The 22899-nt window shown below is 46.2% G+C and overlaps 1 protein-coding gene across 1 annotated transcript in view; it reads right to left on the reverse strand.

Moving 5' to 3' along the window:
• The window catches only part of LOC140457040 (solute carrier family 22 member 6-like), a 49910-nt gene that overhangs the window by 8704 nt on the left and 18307 nt on the right, over positions 1-22899 (reverse strand). Inside the window, exons 3-8 of the mRNA XM_072550964.1 lie at positions 20656-20810; positions 17642-17810; positions 11297-11420; positions 8352-8467; positions 5425-5639; positions 140-248 (exon numbers count right to left, since the gene is read on the reverse strand). Coding sequence (XP_072407065.1) covers positions 140-248; positions 5425-5639; positions 8352-8467; positions 11297-11420; positions 17642-17810; positions 20656-20810 — 888 coding nt within the window. The remainder of the gene's footprint in view (positions 1-139; positions 249-5424; positions 5640-8351; positions 8468-11296; positions 11421-17641; positions 17811-20655; positions 20811-22899) is intronic.

Here is a 22899-nt window from a genome sequence, read left to right on the forward strand (position 1 = left end):
GAAACCTTAATGGGTAATTATGATGCTTATAAATAAGAGCAATTTGGGGTGGTCCAAATGTGTCCCAAAATGAATTTTTTTAAAAAGATACTGATGTTGTTAAAGTAGAACAGTTGCAGTAAGGAACGTGTGTACTTACCTGACCACTGTAGGGTAGAGTTCACCTGAATAGAGATAGCAACAGCTGAAAGCTGTAGATAGACACCCCTTCCCAATAGCAGCAAGTGACGTGCGTAAGGCATTTAACTCTGTCGGAAAGATGGAGCAGTCAGCATTTTAGGTATCTTGAACAAATTCATTAGGGGATGAAAAATTGCCCGTTAGCTTTACAAGTGTGTTGGTTGCTTTCATGTTATAAAGTGGTGAACTGGCTGTGGACGCAGAGATTCCACCTGAACGTTTTATCGCTGGTGAAAATATGCTTTTTTCTGACTAAGTATCCATTAATTGCTTTCAGGATTGAGTCACACCAGCATGGAAACAGACCCTTCGGCCCAACCAGTCCAACCTGACCATAATTCCAAACTAAACTAGTCCCACCTGCTTGCTCCTGGCCCATATCCCTCCAAACATTTCATATTCATGTCCTTATCCAAATGTCTTATAAATGTAACTGTCTCCACATCCACCACTTCCTCTGGAAGTTCATACTACACACACAATTTTGCACTCAGTGTAAGAATGTTGTCTCTCATGTATTTTTTTACATCTTTCCCCTCTCACCTTAAAGGTATGCCCCCTAGTCTTGAAATCCATCATCCTAGGGAAAAGACAGCTGCCATTCACCTCATCTATACCCCTCATTATTTTATAAACCTCTGTAAGGTCACCCCTCAACCTCCTACACTTCAAGTGAAAAAGGCCCACTCTACCTGGGCTGGCATGGTGGCTCAGTGGTTAGCACAGCTATTTCACTATTGCCAGGGACCTGAGTTCAATCCCACCCTTGGATGACTGTGTATGGAGTTGACACATTCTCCCTGTGCCTGTGAGGTTACCTCCCACATTATAATAGATGGGTAGGTCAGGTGGATTGGCCATGGGAAACGTAGGTCTGGATTGGATGCTGTTGGTAGGTGGGATGGGCCAACCCCTGTACTCAAAGATCTGACCGATAATGGCAAGTGTGTTAAATGCCTTCAGGATATAGAGCAGACATAGTGATCCTGCAGAGCTGGAGAAGGTTTTTATTTACTTAATTTTAGTGAAATCCCTGCTGAAAATTTCCCGTTTTAGTTTAATTTGGCGCTGGGATTTTAGCACAGTATAGCCCTCAAGGCTGGATCATTACAGGAAAGTATTATACAGGACTAAACACAGTCATACAAATCACAGGGTTGAGTCATTCTGTCCAGTACAAGACAAATGCCCAGGATATTAAGTAAATCACAAGGGACAGGACTGGGTCTTAGAACATAGAACATAGAACATAGAAAAATACAGCGCAGTACAGGCCCTTTGGCCCTCGATGTTGCGCCGACTGAAGCCTACCTAACCTACACTAGCCCAATAACCTCCATATGCTTGTCCAATGCCCGCTTAAATGCCCATAAAGAGGGAGAGTCCACCACTGCTACTGGCAGGGCATTCCATGAACTCACAACCCGCTGAGTAAAAAATCTACCCCTAACATCTGTCCTATACCTACCACCCCTTAATTTAAAGCTGTGTCCCCTAGTAACAGCTGACTTCATTAGCGGAAAAAGGTTCTCACTGTCAACCCTATCTAAACCCCTAATCATCTTGTACACCTCTATCAAATCTCCCCTAAACCTTCTTTTCTCCAATGAGAAAAGCCCCAAGTGCCTCAGACTGGGTCTTAATGACAGGGTAATTAGATTGAACCTAATTGTGGATCCAACTCAATGTGCCGGGCCATAGGATTGCAAATCATAATTTAGAAAGCTGGGACTTGCAAACTGTTGGGTGACATGGTGGCTCAGCAGTTAGCACTGCTGCCTCCCAGCGCCAGGGACCCAGGTTCGATTCCACCCTCAGGCGACTGTCTGTGTGGAGTTTGCGCATTCTCCCCGTGTCTGTGCAGGTTTCCCCTGGGTGCTCCAGTTTCCTTCCACAGTCCAAAGATGTGCAGGTTAGGATGAATTGGCCATGCTAAAATTGCCCATAGTGTTCAGGGATATGTAGGTTACGTGCATTAATTAGGGGTAAATGTAGAGTAATTTGGAAATGGGTCTGGGTGGGTTACTCTCCGGAGGGTGGACTTTTGGGCCGAATGGCCTGTTTCCACACTGTAGGGATTCTATGATTTAGGATATGTAACAGAGTCAAACACTTAAAGGATAAAACTAGACTTCATAACATATATTTTCTTGGATATACAAGATTCCAAAATGTTATCCATATTCAAGATAACTCTCTGAACATGTCCAAAGATGTGCAAATTAGGGTGGATTGGCCGTGCTAAATTGTCCCATAGTGCCCAGGGATGTGCAGGTTAGGGTGGATTGGCCGTGCTAAATTGTCCCATAGTGCCCAGGGATGTGCAGGTTAGGGTGGATTGGCCGTGCTAAATTGTCCCATAGTGCCCAGGAACATGTAGGTTAGGTGCATTAGTCATGGGGAAATGTAGAGTATTAAGGAATGGAATTGGTCTGGATGGGATACTTTTTGGAGGGTCGGTATGGACTTGTTGGGCCTAATGGCCTGTTTCCACACTGTAGGGATTCTATGATTTCAGCCAGAGAAAATAATGAGGTGGGTCCTGACTGACAAGGATTCGCCACTGATTGTGTGGCTAGTTATCTGTAAACATGAATGCAGCAGGCACTTTCAGGGTACTGTGCATAGTTCTGGTCACTGCAACATGACCTCTCAATGCTGGCCAATCAAACCAAGTGTCCCCAACACCTTCTTCACTACACTGTCTACCTGCGACTCCACTTTCAAACAACTATGCACCTGTACCCTTAGGTCTCTCTGTTCAGCAACACTCCCCAGGGTCAGCCATTAAGTGTATAAGTCCTGCTCCGTTTTTCTTAACCAAAAATGCAGTACCTCACATTTATCTAAAGTAACCTCCATCTGTCACCCCTCGACCCATTGGCCCATCTGACCAAGGTGCCATTGTACTCTGAGGGAACCTTCTTCGTTGTCCACTACACCTCCAATGTTGGTGTCATCTGCAAACTGACTAACCATTACCTCCTGTATCCACATCGAAATCATTTATATAAATGATGAAAAATAGTGGACCCAGCACTGATCCTTGCAGCACAACACTGGTCACGGGCCTCCAGTCTAAAAAACAACTCTCCACCACCACCTTCACCCTCTGTCTCCTATCTTCAAGCCAATTTTGTATCTAACTGGCTAGCTCTCCCTGTATTCCATATGATCTAACCTTGCTGACCAGTGTGAGGCAGCAGTGCTAACCGCTGTGCCACTGTGGCTGGTAGGAAGGGTTTGGAGGGATATGGGCCAGGTGCTGGCAGGTGGGACTCGATTGGTTTGGGGTATCTGGTCAGCATGAATGAGTTAGACCGAAGGGTCTGTTTTCATGCTGTACATCTCTATGACTCTCTGACTTTTCTCTCAATGTATTTTCCCTCCTGGATCGGAGAACTGCATATGAGAATCTGTGACAAAAAAAATCAGAAATTGCTGGAAAAGCTCAGCAGGTCTGGTGGGATCTGTGGAGAGAAATCAGAGTTAATATTTTGGGTCATTTGACACTTCTTCAGAAACTATGTCTGAATTCGTTTTTTTTTGCCAAGAAGTGTTTATGGGATGTTACTATATTCGATCAGTTAATTAGTAATAGTTACTGTATCTAATATTCTGTTAAGTTTCCAGTGGAGTTGTTATTCTAAATTCCTCTTAGTTTGGTTGTGTTTTGACTAGTGTTTAAGTGAATTGTGTGTTGCTTAACGTCAAGGAGTTTGACCAGTCACATCGCGTCTGGAACATGACTCTTTACATATGCCTTTAAAAAAAGACAAAGTTAGGATCTATGCTACCTTCTTAAAATATTTTGAGGGGGTCTGGTTTGGTCCATAACACTGGCAGATGGGATTAGGTAAGATCGGGATGTCTAGTCAACATGAATGGAGGGTCTCTTTCCATGTTGTATGACTCTATCTCCAATCTCAGGGATCTCAAACCTTCGAATGCCCTCATAAGTAAATATATTTTTTTTGAGTGAACAGTTTAAGTCAGTCTAGCAGCTTCGATAAGGTGTATGACCTTGTGTTCTCAAGGTTACATTTTCAAGCCTCACTTGAAGTACTGTTTTTTTTTCCCTTAAACATGTTTTTATAGAACGTGAGAGGGATTGCTTAAGTGCAAGATCTTTGCCATCTTCCTAACATTTACAGACTTTTTGTTTGGGAAGGGGGCTCACAGACAGTGATCAGGAACAGAAGACCTGAATGGACTTTTCATGGACACACTGGCACTGGAGGGGGTGCAGAGGAGGTTCACTGGGTTGAATCTGGAGTCGAGAGGGTTGGCTTATGAGGAGAGATGGAGTAGGCTGGGGCAAAACTTACTGGAATTTAGAAACTGGTGGGGGGGGGGGGTGATCTTATAGAAACATATAAAATTATGAAGGGAATCGGGAAGATAGAAGCAGGGAAGTTGTTTCCACTGAAACTGAAACTTTCAGTGGGCGGCACGGTGGCACAGTGGTTAGCACGGCTGCCTCACAGCGCCAGAGACCTGGGTTCAATTCCCGCCTCAGGCGACTGACTATGTGGAGTTTGCACGTTCTCCCCGTGTCTGCGTGGGTTTCCTCCCAAAGTCCAAAGATGTGCAGGTTAGGGTGAATTGGCCATGCTAAATTGCCCGTAATGTTAGGTAAGGGGTAGATGTAGGGGTATGGGTGGGTTGCGCTTCGGTGGGGCGGTGTGGACTTGTTGGGCCGAAGGGCCTGTTTCCACACTGTAAGTAATCTAATCTAAACTAGGGGGTGCAGCCTCAAAATAAAGAGAAGAAGGTTTAGGATTGAGTTGAGGAGGAACTTCTTCATCCAGAGGGTTGGGCAGGGAATTCCACAGATTCCCAACCCTCTGGATGAAGATGTTCATCCTCAGCTCAGTCCTAAACCTGCTCCCCCTTATTTTGAGGCTGCGCCCTCTCGTTATAGTTCCAGTTGAAATAACTTCCCTGATTCTATTTTTGCCAATCCCTATGCCCAGTGAGGCTACCTCGCTGAATGTTATTAAGGTGAAGCTGGAGAGATTTTTGAACAGTTAAGAATTAGGGGTTATGGTGAGCGGCCGGGCAAGTGGGGCTGAGTCCATAAACAGGTCAGCCATAATTTTATTGAATGGTGGAGCAGACTCGATGGGCCAAATGGCCTACACCCACTCCTATTTCTCACGTTCATTTGACTGGATGGAAGTTTATTTCTTTCTTACCCAGGCAGGGGGGGGGAGAACAGCAGATGTAATTATAAGCCCTCACCTTTTGGGACGAAGATGTTCGCCACAATCACGCAACCCGCGAGGATAAGGGATGTGCTGTGTGTGAACCGTCTTCCGATCAGATTCATGGAAATGAAACCAATAAACTTCGCTGGAACGTCGACGGCTCCAAAAATGAACTGGATGAGGTAAATATCAACTCCGAATCCTTGCAGGTCTATCGCTAACCCGTAATAGGCAAAACCTGTTGCAAACCTACAACAGTGAAAAGAAGTGTCATTTCATCGAGATTATTTCAGGTAATGTTGAGATCCAATTTTTTTCTGCACCTTCTCAGTTCCGATTATTATTTCAGCTTCAGAGCAACGGGCCTCAAAACGTCTCTCTTTTGAAGCGAAAGAATCCTTACATACCATGTATAGTCATGTAAAAGTTGAATTGTTTACACTATTTTTAAAGCTAAATTTATGAGGTCGACGATTACATGAGGGGCTGAAATTCATGCTACAGCTCAAAATACCATATTGTTGGCAGAAGTCCAATTGCTCTCTAAATGAATAAAGAAAACAAATCACAACGAATTACAGTAAGGTAAGCTGCACACAAAGGGAGGTTATCAAATGACTCTGACCTGATGCGTCTTAAACCTTTGCGTCAAATTGGTGTAAATTGTACAACAAAACACGTCATAGCACAAAAGAAAAACCATTTCCTCTTCGTAACACTTAAGTACAGGATAATACCTTGACTCACAAATGTTGGTCTGTTATCCATGAAGAACTGGGGTTGCCTTTTGCACAAGATATGTGGAACATTCCAGATATTTTGGGTGGCAAGGTGGTTAGCACTGCTGCCTTGCAGCGCCAGAGACCCGGGTTCAATTCCCGCCTCAGGCGACTGTCTGTGTGGAGTTTGCACATTCTCCCCAGTGTCTGCGTCGGGTTCCTCCCACAATCCAAAAATGTGCAGGTCAGGTGAATTGGCCATGCTAAATTGTCCATAGTGTTAGGTGAAGGGGTAAACGTAGGGGAATGGGTCTGGGTGGGTTGTGCTTCGGTGGGTCGGTGTGGACTTGTTAGGCCAAAGGGCCTGTTTCCACACTGTGAGTAATCTAAAAAAATAGGGGTTCGACTTTGACGTGAGATCAACTTTTACTCGAGTGTATACTGTGTTCCAAAGTGGATGTAGAGAGGATGTTTCTTCATGCAGAACGAGCAGTCATCACTTCAGGATAAGATTTAAAACAGACATGAGGAGGAATGACTTCTTTCAAAGTTGGGGTAAGGTGGCGGCGGTGAATCTGGGGAAATCACTCCCCTCTTCCCCCCTGGAGTGTGCATGTTGTGGGGTTCATATGAATAAATTCCAGGTGGAGATGGACATGTTTTTAATCAGTAATGGGTTAAAAGGAGCAGGGCAGGAGAATGGAGTTCATAGAATCCCTCCAGTGTGGAAATAGACCCTTCGGCCCAACAAGTTCACACTGACCCTCCGAAGAGTAACCCACCCAGACCCCTGCCCTATTACTCTACGTTTACGCCTGACCAATGCAATTAACCTAAACATCCCTGAACACTACGGGACAATTTAGCATGGCCAATTCACTTAGCCTGCACAGCTTTGGATTGTGGGAGGAAACAGGAGCACCCGGAGGAAATCCACACAGTCACGGGGAGAATGTGCAAACTCCACACAGACAGTCACCCAAGGGTGGAATCGAACCCGGGTCCCTGGCGCTCTGAGGCAGCAGTGCTAACCACTGAGCCACTGTGCCACCCCGTCAAGACCGTGATGAGATCAGCCATTGAATGGGGCAGCAGGCTCCAGGGGCTGAAAGGCTTCCTCCTGCTCCCAGTTCTTATGCTCTAATAATTTTAAAGTGGGGTTGGATGGACCCAACTATGGAAATGGGGTTGGAGGGTGATTCGCAACGTACGCTCAAAATTCTTTTGAGTCTGAGCAGTAGGCGTCCAGTTGCAGCCGCACCCCCATGGAATATTCTGCCTGCATTCCTTTCAGTTCAGAAGATGCCAGGAACGAAGAATGCTTCTTCTACAACCTTCTAATCCCTTTGACTGGGAAGGTCAAGAGTCCAGGAGATGGGAATGCCTTCTCTGAAGCCCATGGCTCCAACTCTGAGTTCTGATAACTAAGGCCTTGCAAATCCTTCTTCCATGCTTGTCTTAGAACTGGATCACCCATCGGCACCGTTTGATATACTCTAGTACATGGGCAAGAGAACTGCAATTTCAGTCAATTGATTTGGAGCATGCGTAGTGTTTACATGACTGTTTCTCTTCCTTTAGTTTCCACTCCATTATTCCCCCTGGTATCATTTGCCCCCTATCAGATCCTAAAGGTACAAGTCAGGAATCTGACAGAATACTCTCTACTTGCCCTAGATGGGGGCAGCTCTAACAACACTCAAGAAGCTCAACACCATTCGGGACAAAGTAGGCCCCCATTTGATTGACACCACATCCCCAAACACGCCCTCCCTCCACCCTCCGACGCTCAGTAGCAGCAGTGTGCACCATCTAGAAGACGCACTGCAGCAATCTCCCCCTCCCCCCCCCGAGGCTCCTCAGACTACGATCACTACCATTTCCCAACCCACGATCGCTTCCATCTGGAAGGACGAGGGCAGCAGATACATGGCAACACCACCCCCCTGCAGGTTCCCCTCCAAGCCCTCACTATCCTGACTTGGAAATATATTGGCCGTTCCTTGGGTCAAAACCCTCCCTCAGGGCATTGGGGGGGTCAACCCACAACACACAGGCTGCAGTCGTTCAAGAAGGCACCTCACCACCACCTTCTCAAAGGAGTAGCCTGGGACTGGGGAATAAATGCTGGGCCCAACCAGCGACGCCCGCATCCCACAAAATGAATAAAGAAAAAAAATGGAGAATCCATTGTTCAAATTTGCTATTCTACGTAAAAGAATCTAACTTTTTGATAATTTACCAGGCAAGCATGGTACAACAGGCTATCTTGCGTATAACAGGAGTCCGGAAGAGGTCCAGTACACCGTGCTTGTTCTTGGCAGTTAGCTGCTCGTCTTTCATACTCGATTTGAGAATCTACAGAACACACACAATGCAAGTGTCACCACGATATTACCGCTGAGCATGGCAACTTTCACTCGAGCATTCGCCCCTGTGTTAGATCCATGACCTAAACACGCACAACAAATAATTTTATTTCCTTTTTAGCCTGCAGCTGTCCCATTTCAATTAAAATTTTACTTTGCTAAGATAAAAATGAAGGAGCCACTTACCAAGGTTTGCTTGTGTGGAAGAGAGAAGAATGTTAATCCCTGTTAATTCTGAGAACAAAATGTGGCATCAAACATACCCAGAAACACAGGCAATAAGTTTAAAAGAATATCTGGGACAATAGGGGGGACTATGCTTTGCTATCAGTCAAATAATTCTCAATAATCTATATATTCCTGATATTGGCAGCCATCTGCACCCACTGTCACAAGATTCATAATAAGCTTACTCTCTAAGTAAATGTTAACCGAGTGGCTCCTTCCAATTTATTTCCATGAGCCCCTTTATTAACGCATTTGAGTAGGCCCGGCAGTGTGGACCTGAGTAGACTGAGCAGTGTGGACACGAGTAGGCCCAGCATAACGAACTTGAGCAGGCCCAGCAGCGCAGACTTAAGTAGACCCAAAACATGGACTCCGGTAGATCCAGCAGTGTGGATTTGAATAGGCCCAGCAGCGTGGACCTGAGTAGGCCCAGCAGCAGGGGCTCCAGTAGGCCCAGCTGTGTGGTCTGAACTAGGCCCAGCAGTGCGGACTTGAGTAGGTCCAACAGCATGGACTCCGGTAGGCCCAGCAGTGTGGACTGAAGTAGGCCCAGCAACATGGATTCTGGTAGGCCCAGCCATGCAGACTCAAGTAGGCCCAGCCATGCAGACTCGAGTAGGCCCAACAGTGTGGACTCGAGTAGGCCCAGCAGCATGGACTCCGGTAAGCCCAGCTGCACAGAATCACGGAGGAGCAGCAGCGTAGACTCTGGTAGGCCCAGCTGAGCGGATTTGAGTGGGCCCAGCAGCAGGGATTCAAGTAGGCCCAGTGGCACAGGCTCGTGGTGGCGGTGTCGGAGGTGGGTTTGGGCCCAGTATGATGTCATTGGCAGCTGCTACATCAGTGAGGTGGGCCCAAAGCAGACACATGACGCTGGCTGAATTTGGGCCGGTGTGGTATCTGGTGGCATCTGCACTGGTGAGATCCAGTGAAGACTAACAGTGATGAGTGGGTCGGTGAATGCAAGATGGTGCTGAAGAGTGACGGCCTTCGTTCCAGTGGTGGCGTGGCGAAGGGGACTTGTGCCTGGCCAGCAGGCCTACGGCCCATGACGGAGCCCTTAACAAGAAGGACTGTAAAATTGGACACTATTCTTTTAGTTTTTTCGCCTTTATATTCTATGTTTCAATTTACTTTTCTGTGTTTTAAGATGGCACCGGAGAGCGGCAACACTGTGCAACACTTTTCGCTGTGTTTTGTAACAAAATACACGGGGCAATAAATAAAGCAAACCAAATCAAATCAAATCACCCTGAAATAATAATTTTCTTTGAGATAAAAAATCATTTACTCTCTGCACTATCAAGGTCTGCCAACACCCCATGTCTTGGGAAAGACTGAATTTATCTGTCCAGCTATTGAGAACATTCGATGGTCACTATTTCTTTAGACATGAATTCCTGGAAGCTGTCCTGATCTTTGCTCATGACTGAGCAGACTGTCAGTGCTACAGATATCAGTCTTATAGCTGGAATTTCTAGGAAAATCCTGAAATGCCTCTCGGCGCCAGGAACCCAGGTTCTATTCCAGCCTCAGGTGACTGCTCGTGTGGAGTCTGCACATTCTCCCCGTGTCTGTCTGGCTGTGGGTGGGGGTGCTCTGGTTTCCTCCCAGAGTCCAAAGATGTGCAGGTTAGGGTGGCTTGGCCATGCTAAATTGTCCCGTAGAGTACAGGGATTAGATTAGATTCGATTCCCTACAGTGTGGAAGCAGGCCCTTTGGCTCAACTAGTTCACACCGACCCTCCGAAGAGTAACCCACCTAGACTAATTTTCCCTCTGGCTAATGCACCCAGCACTATGGGCAGTTTAGCATGGCCAATTCATCTGGCCTGCACATCTTTGGAGTGTGGGAGGAAACCCACACAGACACGGGGAGAATGTGCAAACTCCACACAGACAGTCACCCGAAGTGGAATTGATCCTGGGACCCTGGTGCTGTGAGGCAGCAGTGCTAACCACTGACCCACCGTGCTGCCCCGTGTGCAGGTTAGGGTAGATTGGCCATGCTAAATTGTCCCATAGTGTCCAGGGATGTGCAGGTCAGGGTGGATTGGCCGTGCTAAATTGTCCCATAGTGTCCAGAGATGTGCAGGTCAGGGTGGATTGGCCGTGCTAAATTGTCCCATAGTGCCCAGAGATGTGCAGGTCAGGGCGGATTGGCCATGAGAAATGCAGGGATAGAGTAGGGGGATGGGGCTACTCTTGTGGGATGTCCTTTGGAGGGTCGGTGTCGACTCAATGGGCCAAATGGCCTAATTTCACATTGTAGGGATTGTATGATTAGGGAAGCACTTTGGATAACTTTTCCACTTTTCTCCTGTTTGGATCTCTTCTCGTAATGGTCGGTGATAGTTATGTTTTTCTCTGTTTTGCCTTGTCTCTTTCTCTGATCCTTATTACTCTCCAGTCTCTGACAATCCCCAGCTTCCTGAGCTCGGGGGTCTGTGTGTTAAGTCTTAATTGTCAGCCAGAATGGCTGCTTCTCTGCACCCTGCCACCCTCTGTTCCTGTACATGTGTCAGAATTGCAAAGAGTAGTGAGTTTTTTTGTACTCCGCGTAAAACATCGTGTGTGACGTCACCACTTACTTCGAGAGTGAGGTTTTTCCCTTTAGCCTCCTTGCCGTTTATCTTGGCTACCCTCCTGAGCTGTTCTAGAGCGACATCAGCCTTGTCGTTCAGAATGAGCCAACGAGCAGATTCTGGCAACCACCTTGTGACACACACATACCTAGGGATTATTACCTCCACGGTAAAACATTCTCTCAAGTAATCCTAGGTAATATAAGTGGACACCATAGCACTGGAGCTACATTAATTCATAGCTAAACATCACTGCAATAACAGGGCAAGAGCCATTCTCATCACTCAACAACACTTCTTTATTTCCATTATCCCTCCTTCGCCAAACCTTCCCGGAGTTAGGAAGTTTACTTCAGCAGTGGTGTGTACAAATGACAGAGTAATGATCTTCATTTCTGAGCACTGATTGGAATGCCAGTTACGAGAGGATCCCAGGAAGACTTCATTCTATCCTCAGTTGATGCCTTCAGTCATGAAGGTCCTGGCACAAGTGGACAGGTCTGAGTTGGTTCATTGCTGATTCATTCAGTAGAATGAGAGGCGGTCTCATTGGAATGGATAGGATTCTTAAGGGGCTTGACAGGGTCAATGCTGAGAGGATGTTCCCCCTGATGGGAAAGTCCAGGACCAGAGGGCAAAGTCCCGGAATTGAGGGGCAACAATTTAAGGCTGAGGTAAGGAGGGGTTTCCTCTCTCAGAGATTTGGAACTCCTTGCCACAGAGAATTGTGGGCCTTGTGTATGTTCGAGGCTGAGATAGATGGATTCTTGATCGGTCGGGGAGTCGAGGGTTATGGGGAAAAGGACAGGGAAGTGGATGTGAGGAATGTCGGATCCGGTTGAATGGCGGAGCAGGCTCAAGGGGCTGAATGGCTTACTCCTCTTCATGTTTCGTATGGGTTTGTGAATCTTTGATTGCACCAGAAGTTAAATAGGTAACTATTCCATTTAGAGTTGAACTTTCTTGCTCCAATGTAATTGCAAAGAGAGCTTTAGCAACATTTATATCCTGTAGAGTTCCACAGCTGAACAACTGTACTGTACTTTAGATCAATTCTGAGTTAATTTCATCTAAATACAGACCTGACAAAATTGCTCAGTTCCAAAGAATCAAACTTTAATCAATGATCTTATCCCTAACTTTCAGTCCTCTGGAACCAACTGAATGTGGGGTGGTATGGTGGCTTGGCCATAAGCACTGCTACCTCATAGCACCAGGGACCCAGGTTTGAATCCAGCCTCTGGTGACTGTCTGTGTGGAGTTTGCATGATCTCCCCATGTTTGTGTGGGTTTCTGCTGGGTACACTGGTTTCTTTCCACAGTCCAACGATATATAGGTGAGGTGGATTAACTATGGGAAATACAGGGATAGAATGAGTCAGGGTGGGATGCTTTTTTTAAGATTGGTGTGGACTTAGAGTCAGAGATGGACAGCACGGAAACAGACCCTTCAGTTAAACTCGTCCGCGCTGAGCAGATACCCTAACCTAATCTAGTCCCATTTGCCAGCACTCGGCCCATATCCCTCTAAACCCTTCCTATTCATGTCCCCATCCAGATGCCTTTTAAATGCTGCAATTGCACCAGCCTCCACCACTTCCTCTGGTAACTCGTTCCATACACACACCACCCTTTGTGTGAAAATGTTGCCACTTAGATTCCTTTTATACCTTTCCCCTCTCACCCTAAACCTATGCATTCTATTTCTGGACATCCCCACCCCAGGGAAAAAAAAACACCTTGTCCATTTACCCTATCCATGCCCCTCATGATTTTAAATATCACTATAAAGTCACACTTCAGCCTCCGACGCCCCAGGGAAAACAGTCCCAGCCTGTTCAGCCTCTCCCTGTAGCTCAACCCCTCCAACCCTGGCAACATCCTTGTAAATCTTTTCTGAACTCTTTCAAGTTTCACGACATCCTTCCGATAGGAGGGAGACCAGAACTGCAAGTAGTATTCCAAAAGTGGCTTAACCAATGTCCTGTAACAGCCGCAACATGAACTCCCAACTCCTATACTCAATATGCTGACCAATAAAGGAGGCTTCACTATCCTATCTACCTGTGACTTAACTTTCAAGGAACAATGAACCTACACTCCAAGGTCTCTTTGTTCAGCAACACTCCCTCTGACCTTACCATTAAATGTATAAGTCCTGTTCTGATTTGCTTTTCCAAAATGCAGCACCTCACATTTATCTAAATTAAACTTCATCTGCCACTCCTCTGCCCAGTGGCCCATCTGATCAAGATCCCATTGTAATCTGAGGTAACCTTCTTCGCTGTCCACTACACCTCTAATTTTGGGGTCATCTGCAAACTTACTAACATCTCCCCGCTATGTTCATATCAAAATCATGTAGAGAAATGACAAAAAGTAGAGGGCCCAGCACTGATCCTTGTGGCACTCCACTGGTCACAGGCCTCCAGTCTGAAAAGCAACCCTCCACCACCACCCTCTATCTTCTACCTTTTAGCCAGTTCTATATCCAAATGGCTAGTTCTCCCTCTATCCCATGAGATCCAACCTTGCTAACCAGTCTCCTATGGGGAACCTTATTGAACACCTTACTGAAGTCCAGTTGGGTCACATCCACGGCTCTGCCCTCATCAATCCTCTTTGTTACTTCTTCAGACGTCCTAAATTAATCTAGTCCCATTTGTCATCATATGGCCCATATCCCTCTCAACCCTTTCAATTCATATACCCATCCAGATGTCCACACACCACCGTCTGTGTGAAACCATTGCTCCTGAGGTCCCTTTTAAACCTTGCCCCTCTCATCCTAAACCTATACCCTCTAGGTTTGGACTCCCCTACTGAGGGAAAAAGCCCTGACTATTCATCCTATCCGTGCCCCTCATGATTTTATAAACCTCGATAAGGTCACCCTTCAGCCTCCTACGCTCCAGGGAAAACAGCCCCAGCCTATTCAGCCTCTCCCTGTAGCTCAAATGCTCCAACCCCAGCAACATCCTTGTAAATCTTTTCTGTACCATTTCAGGTTTACCAACATCTTTCCTATGGCAGGGGCATTGTTAGGGTGTATAGTCAAGGTCTTTTCCACCAGGCTAGGGGAGTCCATAACTAGAGGACATAGGTATATGGTGAGAGGGGAGAGATTTAAACAGGACCTAAGAGGCAACCTTTTCACCCAGAGGGTGGTACGTGTATGGAATGAGAGGCCAGAGGAAGCGGTGGAGGCTGGTACAATGACAACATTTAAAAGGCATCTGGATAATTACATGAATTGTAAGGGTTTAGAGGGATATGTGCCAAATGCTGGCAAATAGGACTACATTAATTTCGGGTCAGCATGGACAAGGTGGACCAAAGGGTCTTATTTCCGTGCTGTATATCTCTATGACCCTATGACTCTGGTGGGGCTCAATTGACCAAGTGTGGCAATAAACATCCTTTCCCTTCCCATCTGAAGGAAATGAAGATTAATTATAGTTGCACTATTACTCATGACCCAGATGAGACTGGATAATTTCACACAGGATGACGATTAGAGCCAGGACTTCCTTGGTTCAATACCTGTCCCATCACCCACTGGGCTTTCAGGAGTGCTACAAACTTCATTATACTGAGAGACACAAACCATACTGCAATTAAAAATAAAACTATGAATTTCAACTTGAAAGCACGAGTGTATTTTTAGCTCCTCTTACGTTTTGAGGTTGAATTCTAATGAGCAAGGCTTTTAACCAGTCTGCCACTGAATCTCTCTGTGTTACCTCTGTTGTCTTTCTAGTTAGAAGTCACATGACACCAGGTTTTAGTCCAACAGATTTATTTGAAATCATAAACTGTTGGAATGCAGCCCTTTTGTCAGGGGAAGGGGCAGTGCTCTGAAAGCTTGTGATAGCGAATAAGCCTGACTCACTACCACGTGGTGTCATGTGATTCCTGACTTTGTCCACTCCAGTCCAACACTGGCACCTCCACCATCATATCTTTAAAGTTGCTTATTTTAACTCGTTCTAGGCAGGACCCCCAAGTTGTATCACACACAAACTTGAGGTCATCCAAAACACTGCTGCCTAGGTCTTAACTTCATTGAATCCCTGAGGTGTGGAAACAGGCCCTTTGCCCCACTGAGTCCAAACCAACCCTCTGAAGAGCATTCCACCCAGAGACATCATTCTACCCTATAACCCTGCATTTCCCTTGGCTAATCCACCCCGCCTGCACATCCCTAGACACTGTAGGGGTTTCTATGATTTGGTTTCAAGAATTTAGCCCCTTCTACCTGTCTCCTGCTTTTTTATGATTTCCATTTCTTGAACATTTTCAAAATGACGTGTTTCTGCTACTGAACGTTAAACACTAGGTCACTCCGACCTCAAACTTACAAGACCTGAAATTTACAAGTCAATGCTTCCCTCTATAGAGGTTTCTCATTAAAACATTTTTGTTCCTCCTTTCTCTTAGTCTCATATCTCTCCACAGATCAAGTTGTCCTCTGTCTTTTGTAGACCTGCATGTCCAGGATGTAGCTTTCACTGACCTTTGTTCTTTGATGACACAGTTGTCTAACGAAAGAAGCTTTCTAACCTCCATGGAGTCAAATTATCCCTACTCCCCTGTGGTCCTTCATAACAAATTGTTCCTCTAGTAAATGGAATACTGTCCTTCATTGCCAGAGAGATGGAGTTTAAAAACAGGGAGGACATTCTGCAGCTTTACAGGGTGCTGGTGAGGCCATGTCTGGAGTACTGTGAACAGCTTTGGTCTCCTTACTTGAGAAAGAATCTACTGGCCCTGGAGGGGGCACAGAGGAGGTTCACCAGGTTGATTCTGGAATTGAGAGGATTGGCTTATGAGGAGAGATTGAGTCGACTGGGATCATACTCATTGGAATTTCGAAGAACGAGGGGGGGGGATCTCATAGAAACATGAAGGGAACAGCAAAGCAGAAGCAGGGAGGTTGTTTCCACCGGCACGTGAAACTAGAGGTAGGGAACATAGCATCTCAAAGTAAGAAGGAGCAGACTTAGGACTGAGTTGAGGAGGAATGTCTTCACCCAAAGGATTGCGAATGTATGGAATTCTCTGCCCAGTGAGGCAACCTCATTAAATGTTTTTAAGATGAAGATAGATAGATTTTTGAACAGTAAATGAATCAAGGGTTTGGGTGAGTGGACGGGTAAGTGGAGCTGAGTCCACGAAAAGATCTTTTTGAACTTTATTGTGGAGTCCAAAGATGTGCAGGTTAGGGTGAATTGGCCGTGCTAAATTGCCCATAGTGATTGGTGCATTAGTCAGGGGTAAATATAGGGAATGGGTCTGGGTGAGTTACTCTTCGGAGGGTCGGTGTGGACTTGTTGGGCTGAAGGGCCTGCTTCCACACTGTAGGGGATCTAATCTAATCTAATTAATATCTTGGTTTTCTATGCAAACACATTATTTTCTTTCGGATCATAGAATCCCTGCAGCGAGGAAGCAGGCCATTCCAGCCATTGTGTCCACACCGACCCTCCGAAGAGCATCCCACCCAGACCCATCTCACTTCCCTATCCCTGCGTTCCCCACGGCTAACCCACCTCGGCGAGAGTGATGACTGCAGATGCTGGAGATTAGAGTCAAGAGTGTGGTGCTGGAAAATCACAGCAGGTCAGGCAGCATCCGAGGAGCAGGAAAATTGACGTTTCAGTCAAAAGCCCTTCATCAGGAATGAGGACACCTCATAACCCACCTAGCCTGCACATCCCAGCATGGCCAATCCACCCTAACCAACACAAATTTTAATTCATTGGCATAGAAGGCTGTGGAGGCCAGGTCATTGAATACATTTAAGACTGAGATAGATAGGTTCTTGAATGTCAAGGGAGAATGGGGTTGAGAATCCTATCAGCCACGATTGAATGGTGGAGCATACGTGATGGGCTGAATAGCCTAATTTCTGCTCCTATGTCTTAAGAGTGTTGGAGAAATGCCAGAGCACACCCCACACAGACAATGGGCAAACTCCACACAGACAGTCACCCAAGAGTGGAATTGAACCCAGGTCCCTACGGGGGATGTGAGGCAGGAGTGCTGACCAGTGAGCCACCACACCATTCCTGTTGTTGCACCATGTTGTTTGTCATTCATTTGCCTTTTCAATATTTCTGAGCACACTTGCCCCCTTTTCCAAATATTGGTGGAAGACCAGAAAGCATGAATTCTGAATTCTACCTTTTTGCACTTTAAGAAAATCCCCGTACTTGGTTTCTAAACGTTCTCCGCTCTCGTCCCTCACATCATTTCCCTTCCCCCATTCCATCTAACCTTACCCTAAGATGTACTGACAGACCATTTGTTCTCCAGGTCGTAAAAGAGATCAATAATTTTTGACTTTACCAGGAATAAAAGAAGAAGATGGAAAATGGTATGGAGACTGTGAACTGAATCCAGCGCCAGTGTTGGATTCCGTAAGCTACAGCAGCCAGGGTCATTTGACCAGTAGTGTAAATGTAATTACTAATCATTTCAACAGAAGTTCGAAATCTTGTTGGGATCCATTCAACCCCTAGAAGGAAGACAAAAATGGGTTCAAGGCACTGAATTAATTAGATTAGATTACTTACAGTGTGGAAACAGGCCCTTCGGCCCAACAAGTCCACACCGCCCCGCTGAAGCGCAACCCACCCATACCCCTACACCTAACACTATGGGAAATTTAGCATGGCCAATTCACCTGACCTGCACATCTTTGGACTGTGGGAGGAAACCGGAGCACCCGGAGGAAACCCCACGCAGACACGGGGGGAGCGTGCAAACTCCACACAGTCAGTCGCCTGAGGCGGGAATTGAACCCGGGTCTCTGGCGCTGGGAGGCAGCAGTGCTAACCACTGTGACACTGGTTGTGCCATTACTGAAGTTGACAGACCGTGAATCAGATTGGAGAGGAGAAGGGGAGCCGATGTTTCAGGACGGATGAAAGGTTCCAGCCTGAAACGTCAAATCCCCTTCCTCCTCTGATGCTGCTTGGCCTGCTGTGCTTTTTCCCGCTCCACTCTGACTCGCCAATATCTACACTTCTCACTCGTCAAGTCACTTTTCAAGGAAACCTCGGGAGAAATACATTGTAGCTCGCAATACTTGCAATCTAATCTTTTTTTTAGCAGAAGTGTTAATAATGAGTATTTTTCACACGCACGGTGTCAGAAGTGAGTAGTCAGGATTGAATGGATTTTCATAGCATTTGCTCCTATAAAGGAGGTGGGAGGCTCGGACACAAATTGGAAGTTCTTCCATTCTTGACATCAGAGATTGTCAGAAGTCACATGACACCAGGTTATAGTCCAGCAGGTTTATTTGAAATCACAAGCTTCCGGAGAACTGCTCCTTCGTCAGGAACAGGCAGGTGCGACTAATGTAGTTTGGGATTATGTTTGACATGGACGGGTTGAACTGAAGGGTCTGTTTCCGTACTGTATGGCTCTATGACTATATAACAATACAGGCCCTTCGGCCCTCCAAGCCTGCACCAACGCATTTTGCCCATCCATACTAAAACTGTCTTTGCTTACAGGATCCGTATCCCTCTATTCCCTTCCTATCCCAGGTGCTTCTTGAATGCTGCTATTGTGTCTGCTTCCACCATCTCTTCTGGCAGATCATTCCACGCATTCACCATCCTTTGTATGAAAAACTTGCCTCGCACATCTCTTTGAAACATCCCCTCCCCCCATACCTTGAACCCGATAATTAACCCCTCTACCCTAGGAAAAAAACCTCTATTTTCCACTCTATCCATGCCATTCATAATCTCTAAACCTCTGTCAGGCTGCCTCCTCAACCTTCTGTGTTCTTGGCAAAACAAATGTATCTTTTTGTTTTATTTATTCCTAAACTATCCAAAATGATGCCTGAATCATAGTCATCATGTCATGGAGATGTACAGCACAGAAACAGACCCTTCATTCCAACCCGTCCATGCCGACCAGATATCCTAAACTAATCTAGTCCCATTTGCCAACACTTGACCCATATCCCTCCAAACCCTTCCTATTCATGTCCCCATCCAGATGCCTTTTAAATGTTGTCATTGTACCAGCCTCCACCACTTCCTCTGGCAGCTCATTCCACACACGCACCACCCTCTGGGTGAAAAAGCTGCCCCTCAGGTCCCTTTTATATCTTTCCCCTTTCACCCTAAACCTATGCCCTTTGGTTCTGGACTCCCCCACCCCAGGGAAAAGACCTTGTCTGTTTATCATGACCAGCAATGACAGCAGTTTACTTTTTTTTTACTATATTTTTCACTCTAAAGTGCAGGTGACAGTATGATTCATTCCCTCAAAAACACATCCTCAAAGGGTAAGACTTGGTTTGCACTGACATCCTTTGGAAGTGAACTACAAAGATGAGAAGCCAATGTACATCACCAGAAGGTGCACTCCCATTGATAGAATCTTCCGGATTCAACAAGAAGTAAAGCACCGCTATGTTCTGAAAATCATTTCTCCATCGGAGATTGAATCTGGTCGCTCAAATCAAACAACTTTATATATTTTTGTTGTTAACCTATTTTTATAACTAACCTGCTCAGCAACCTAATGACACACCTCTGGAATGGGGGGGACTCGAACCCTTGGTCCAGGGAGAGGGACACTGTCTCTGCACCACGAGAGGGCCCTCAAGCGAGTCATACAAATGGATTTGACTCTTTCAGGAAGTAAGGATGGCCTGACACTGTCAGGATCACATGCGGCGGTTAATAGCTCGGCTGAAGGGAAACTTTAGGAGAAAGTGAGGACTGCGGAGGCTGGAGATCAGAGTCGAGAGTGGGGCGCGGGAGAAGCACAGTAGGTCAGGCAGCACCTGAGGAGCAGGAGAATCGACGTCTCGGGCCTAAGCCCTTCATCAGGAATGAGGCTGGTGAGCCGAGGGGGTGGTGCGATAAATGAGAGGGGGGGTGGAGCTGGGGGGAAAGTAGCTGAGAATATGATAGGTAGATGGAGGTGGGGGGTAATGGTTGTAGCTCGGAGAGGAGGGTGGAGCGGATAGGTTGGAAGGAAGATGGACAGGTAGGACAAGTCATGAGGGCAGTGCCAAGTTGGAAGGCTATTTGAATAGAAGCTTTAGATGAGCGAAGATACTAAGATTGGTGTGCTGCCTACTTTCTTTTGCACAGAGAGAACAGTTGGTGAGGGACAGAGAGAGACAGAATGCTGAATGAAGTCAAGGGTGTCCAAAATAAACTTTGATCTGCTTTAGTACTCAGCAAGCCTGTGAGCACCTCGGGGGTATTGTTATTGCTTTTACTGGATGGGTGGTGGGAATAGATGTGTATTTGAAGGCGTCGTTCGAGAGTTCTCTGGTGAGAGCCCATGTGGCACCGACACGATGTGGAGCACATTTCACTTACGCAGGGAGAAAGCGTTGAGGATCAGCCCCGATGTTGCAATTCCACAGAGAAACCTCCAGAAGCAGAGCAAGGGATAGGAGGAGGAGAACGCAGCGCAGGTTCCCGACACTGCCATCTGGAAGTGGGACCACAGCAGGAGACTCCGCCTGCCGAACCTGTCAATGGCAAAGACAGGGTCAAATTCAGAGGAAAGGAAAGAGTCGTTTTACATGTTTAACAGGTATTAGATTTGGAGATAGGTGAGCAGTTTGGTGATAGTGACCACAATTCGGTTAAGTTTACTTTAGCAATGGAGAGGGAGAGATATACACCACAGGGCAAGGATTATAGCTGGGGGATAGGCAATTACGATGCAATTAGGCAAGATTTAGGATGCATAGGATGGGAAAGGAAACTGCAGGGAATGGGCACAATTGAAATGTGGAGCATCCAGGGATAGTTACTGCGTGTCCTTTATAAGTATGTACCTGTCAGGCAGGGAGGAAGTAGTTGAGCCAGGGAACCAGTGTTTACTAAAGAAGTTGAATATTTTGTCAAGAGGAAGAAGGAGGTTCATGTAAGGATGAGGCGTGAAGGCTGAGGGCGCTTGAGTGTTACAAGTTAGCCATGCTGGACCTAAAGAGGGAGCTAAGAAGAGCCAGGAGAGGACATGAGAAGATTTTGCAAGGTAGGATCAAGGAAAACCCTAAAGCCTTCTATAGCTATGTCAGGAATAAAAGAATGACCAGAGTAAGATTAGGGCCTGTCAAGGACAATAATGTGAAGGTTGTGCGTGGAGTTCGAAGACATAGGAGAGGAGCAAAATGAATATTTTTTGTCAGTATTCACAGAGGGAAAAGACAATGTTGTCAAGGAGAATACTGAGAAACAGGCTACTGGACGAGACAGGATTGAGGTTCTTAACGAGGAGGAGTTAGTAGTTCTGGAAAGTGTGAAAATAGATAAGTCCCCTGGGCCAGATGGGATTTATCCTAGGATTCTCTGGGAAGCTAGGGAGTAGATTGCAGAGCACTTGGCTTTGATCTTTATGTCGTCATTGTCTACAGGAATAGTGCCAGAAGACTGGAGGATAGCAAATGTTGTCCCCTTGTTCAAGAAGGGGAGTAGAGACAGCCCTGGTAATTATAGACCAGTGAGCCTTACTCCGGTTGTGGGTAAGGTGTTGGAAAGGATTATAAGAGATGGTATTTATAATCATCTAGAAAGGAATAATTTGATTAAGGATAGTCAACATGGTTTTGTGAAGGGTGGGTCATGCCTCACAAACCTTTGAGATTCTTTGAGAAGGTGACCAAACAGGTGGATGAGGGTAAAGTGGTTGATGTGGTGTATATGGATTTCAGTAAGATGTTTGATAAGGTTCCCCACGGTAGACTGTTGCAGAAAATACAGAGGCTTGGGCTTGAAGGTGATAGAGCGATTTGGATCAGAAATTGGCGAGCTCAAAGAAGACAGAGGATGGTGGTTGATGGGAAATGTTCATCCTGGAGTTCAGTTACTAGTGGTGTACCGCAAGGATCTGTTTTGGGGACACTGCTGTTTTTCATTTTTATAAATGACCTGGATGAGGGTGTAGAAGGATGGGTTAGTAAAGTTTGGATGACACTAAAGTCGATGGAGTTGTGGACAGTGTGGAAGGATGTTGTAGGTTACAGAGGAGCATAGATAAGCTGCAGAGCTGGGCTGAGAGGTGGCAAATGGAGTTTAATGTGGAAAAGTGTGAAGTGATTCACTTTGGAAGGAATAACAGGGATGCAGAGCACTGGGCTAATAGTAAGATTCTTAGTAGTGTGGATGAGCAGAAAGATCTCTGAAACTTGACACCCAGGTTGGTAGGGTTGTTAAGAAGGCATACAGTTATGTCAGCTTTTATTGGCAGGGGGATTGAGGTTCGGAGCCGTGAGGTCATGTGGCAACTGCACAAAACTCTGGTGCGGCCACACTTTGAGTACTGCGTAAAGTTCTGGTCGCTGCATTATAGGAAGGATGTGGAAGCTTTGGAAAGGGTGCAGAGGAGATTTACCAGGATGTTGCCTGGTATGGAGGGATGATCTTATGAGGAAAGGCTGAGGGACTTGAGGCTGTTTTTATTAGAGAAGAAGGTTAAGAGGTGACTTAATAGAGACATACAATATGATGAGAGGATTATATACGGTTTATCAATGAGAGCATTTTCCCTCAGATGGTGATGGCTAGCACGAGGGGACATAGTTTTAAACTGAGGGCTGATAGATAATAGAACAG

Source organism: Chiloscyllium punctatum, chromosome 31 (assembly GCF_047496795.1).
Source record: "Chiloscyllium punctatum isolate Juve2018m chromosome 31, sChiPun1.3, whole genome shotgun sequence".
Lineage (NCBI taxonomy): Eukaryota > Metazoa > Chordata > Chondrichthyes > Orectolobiformes > Hemiscylliidae > Chiloscyllium > Chiloscyllium punctatum.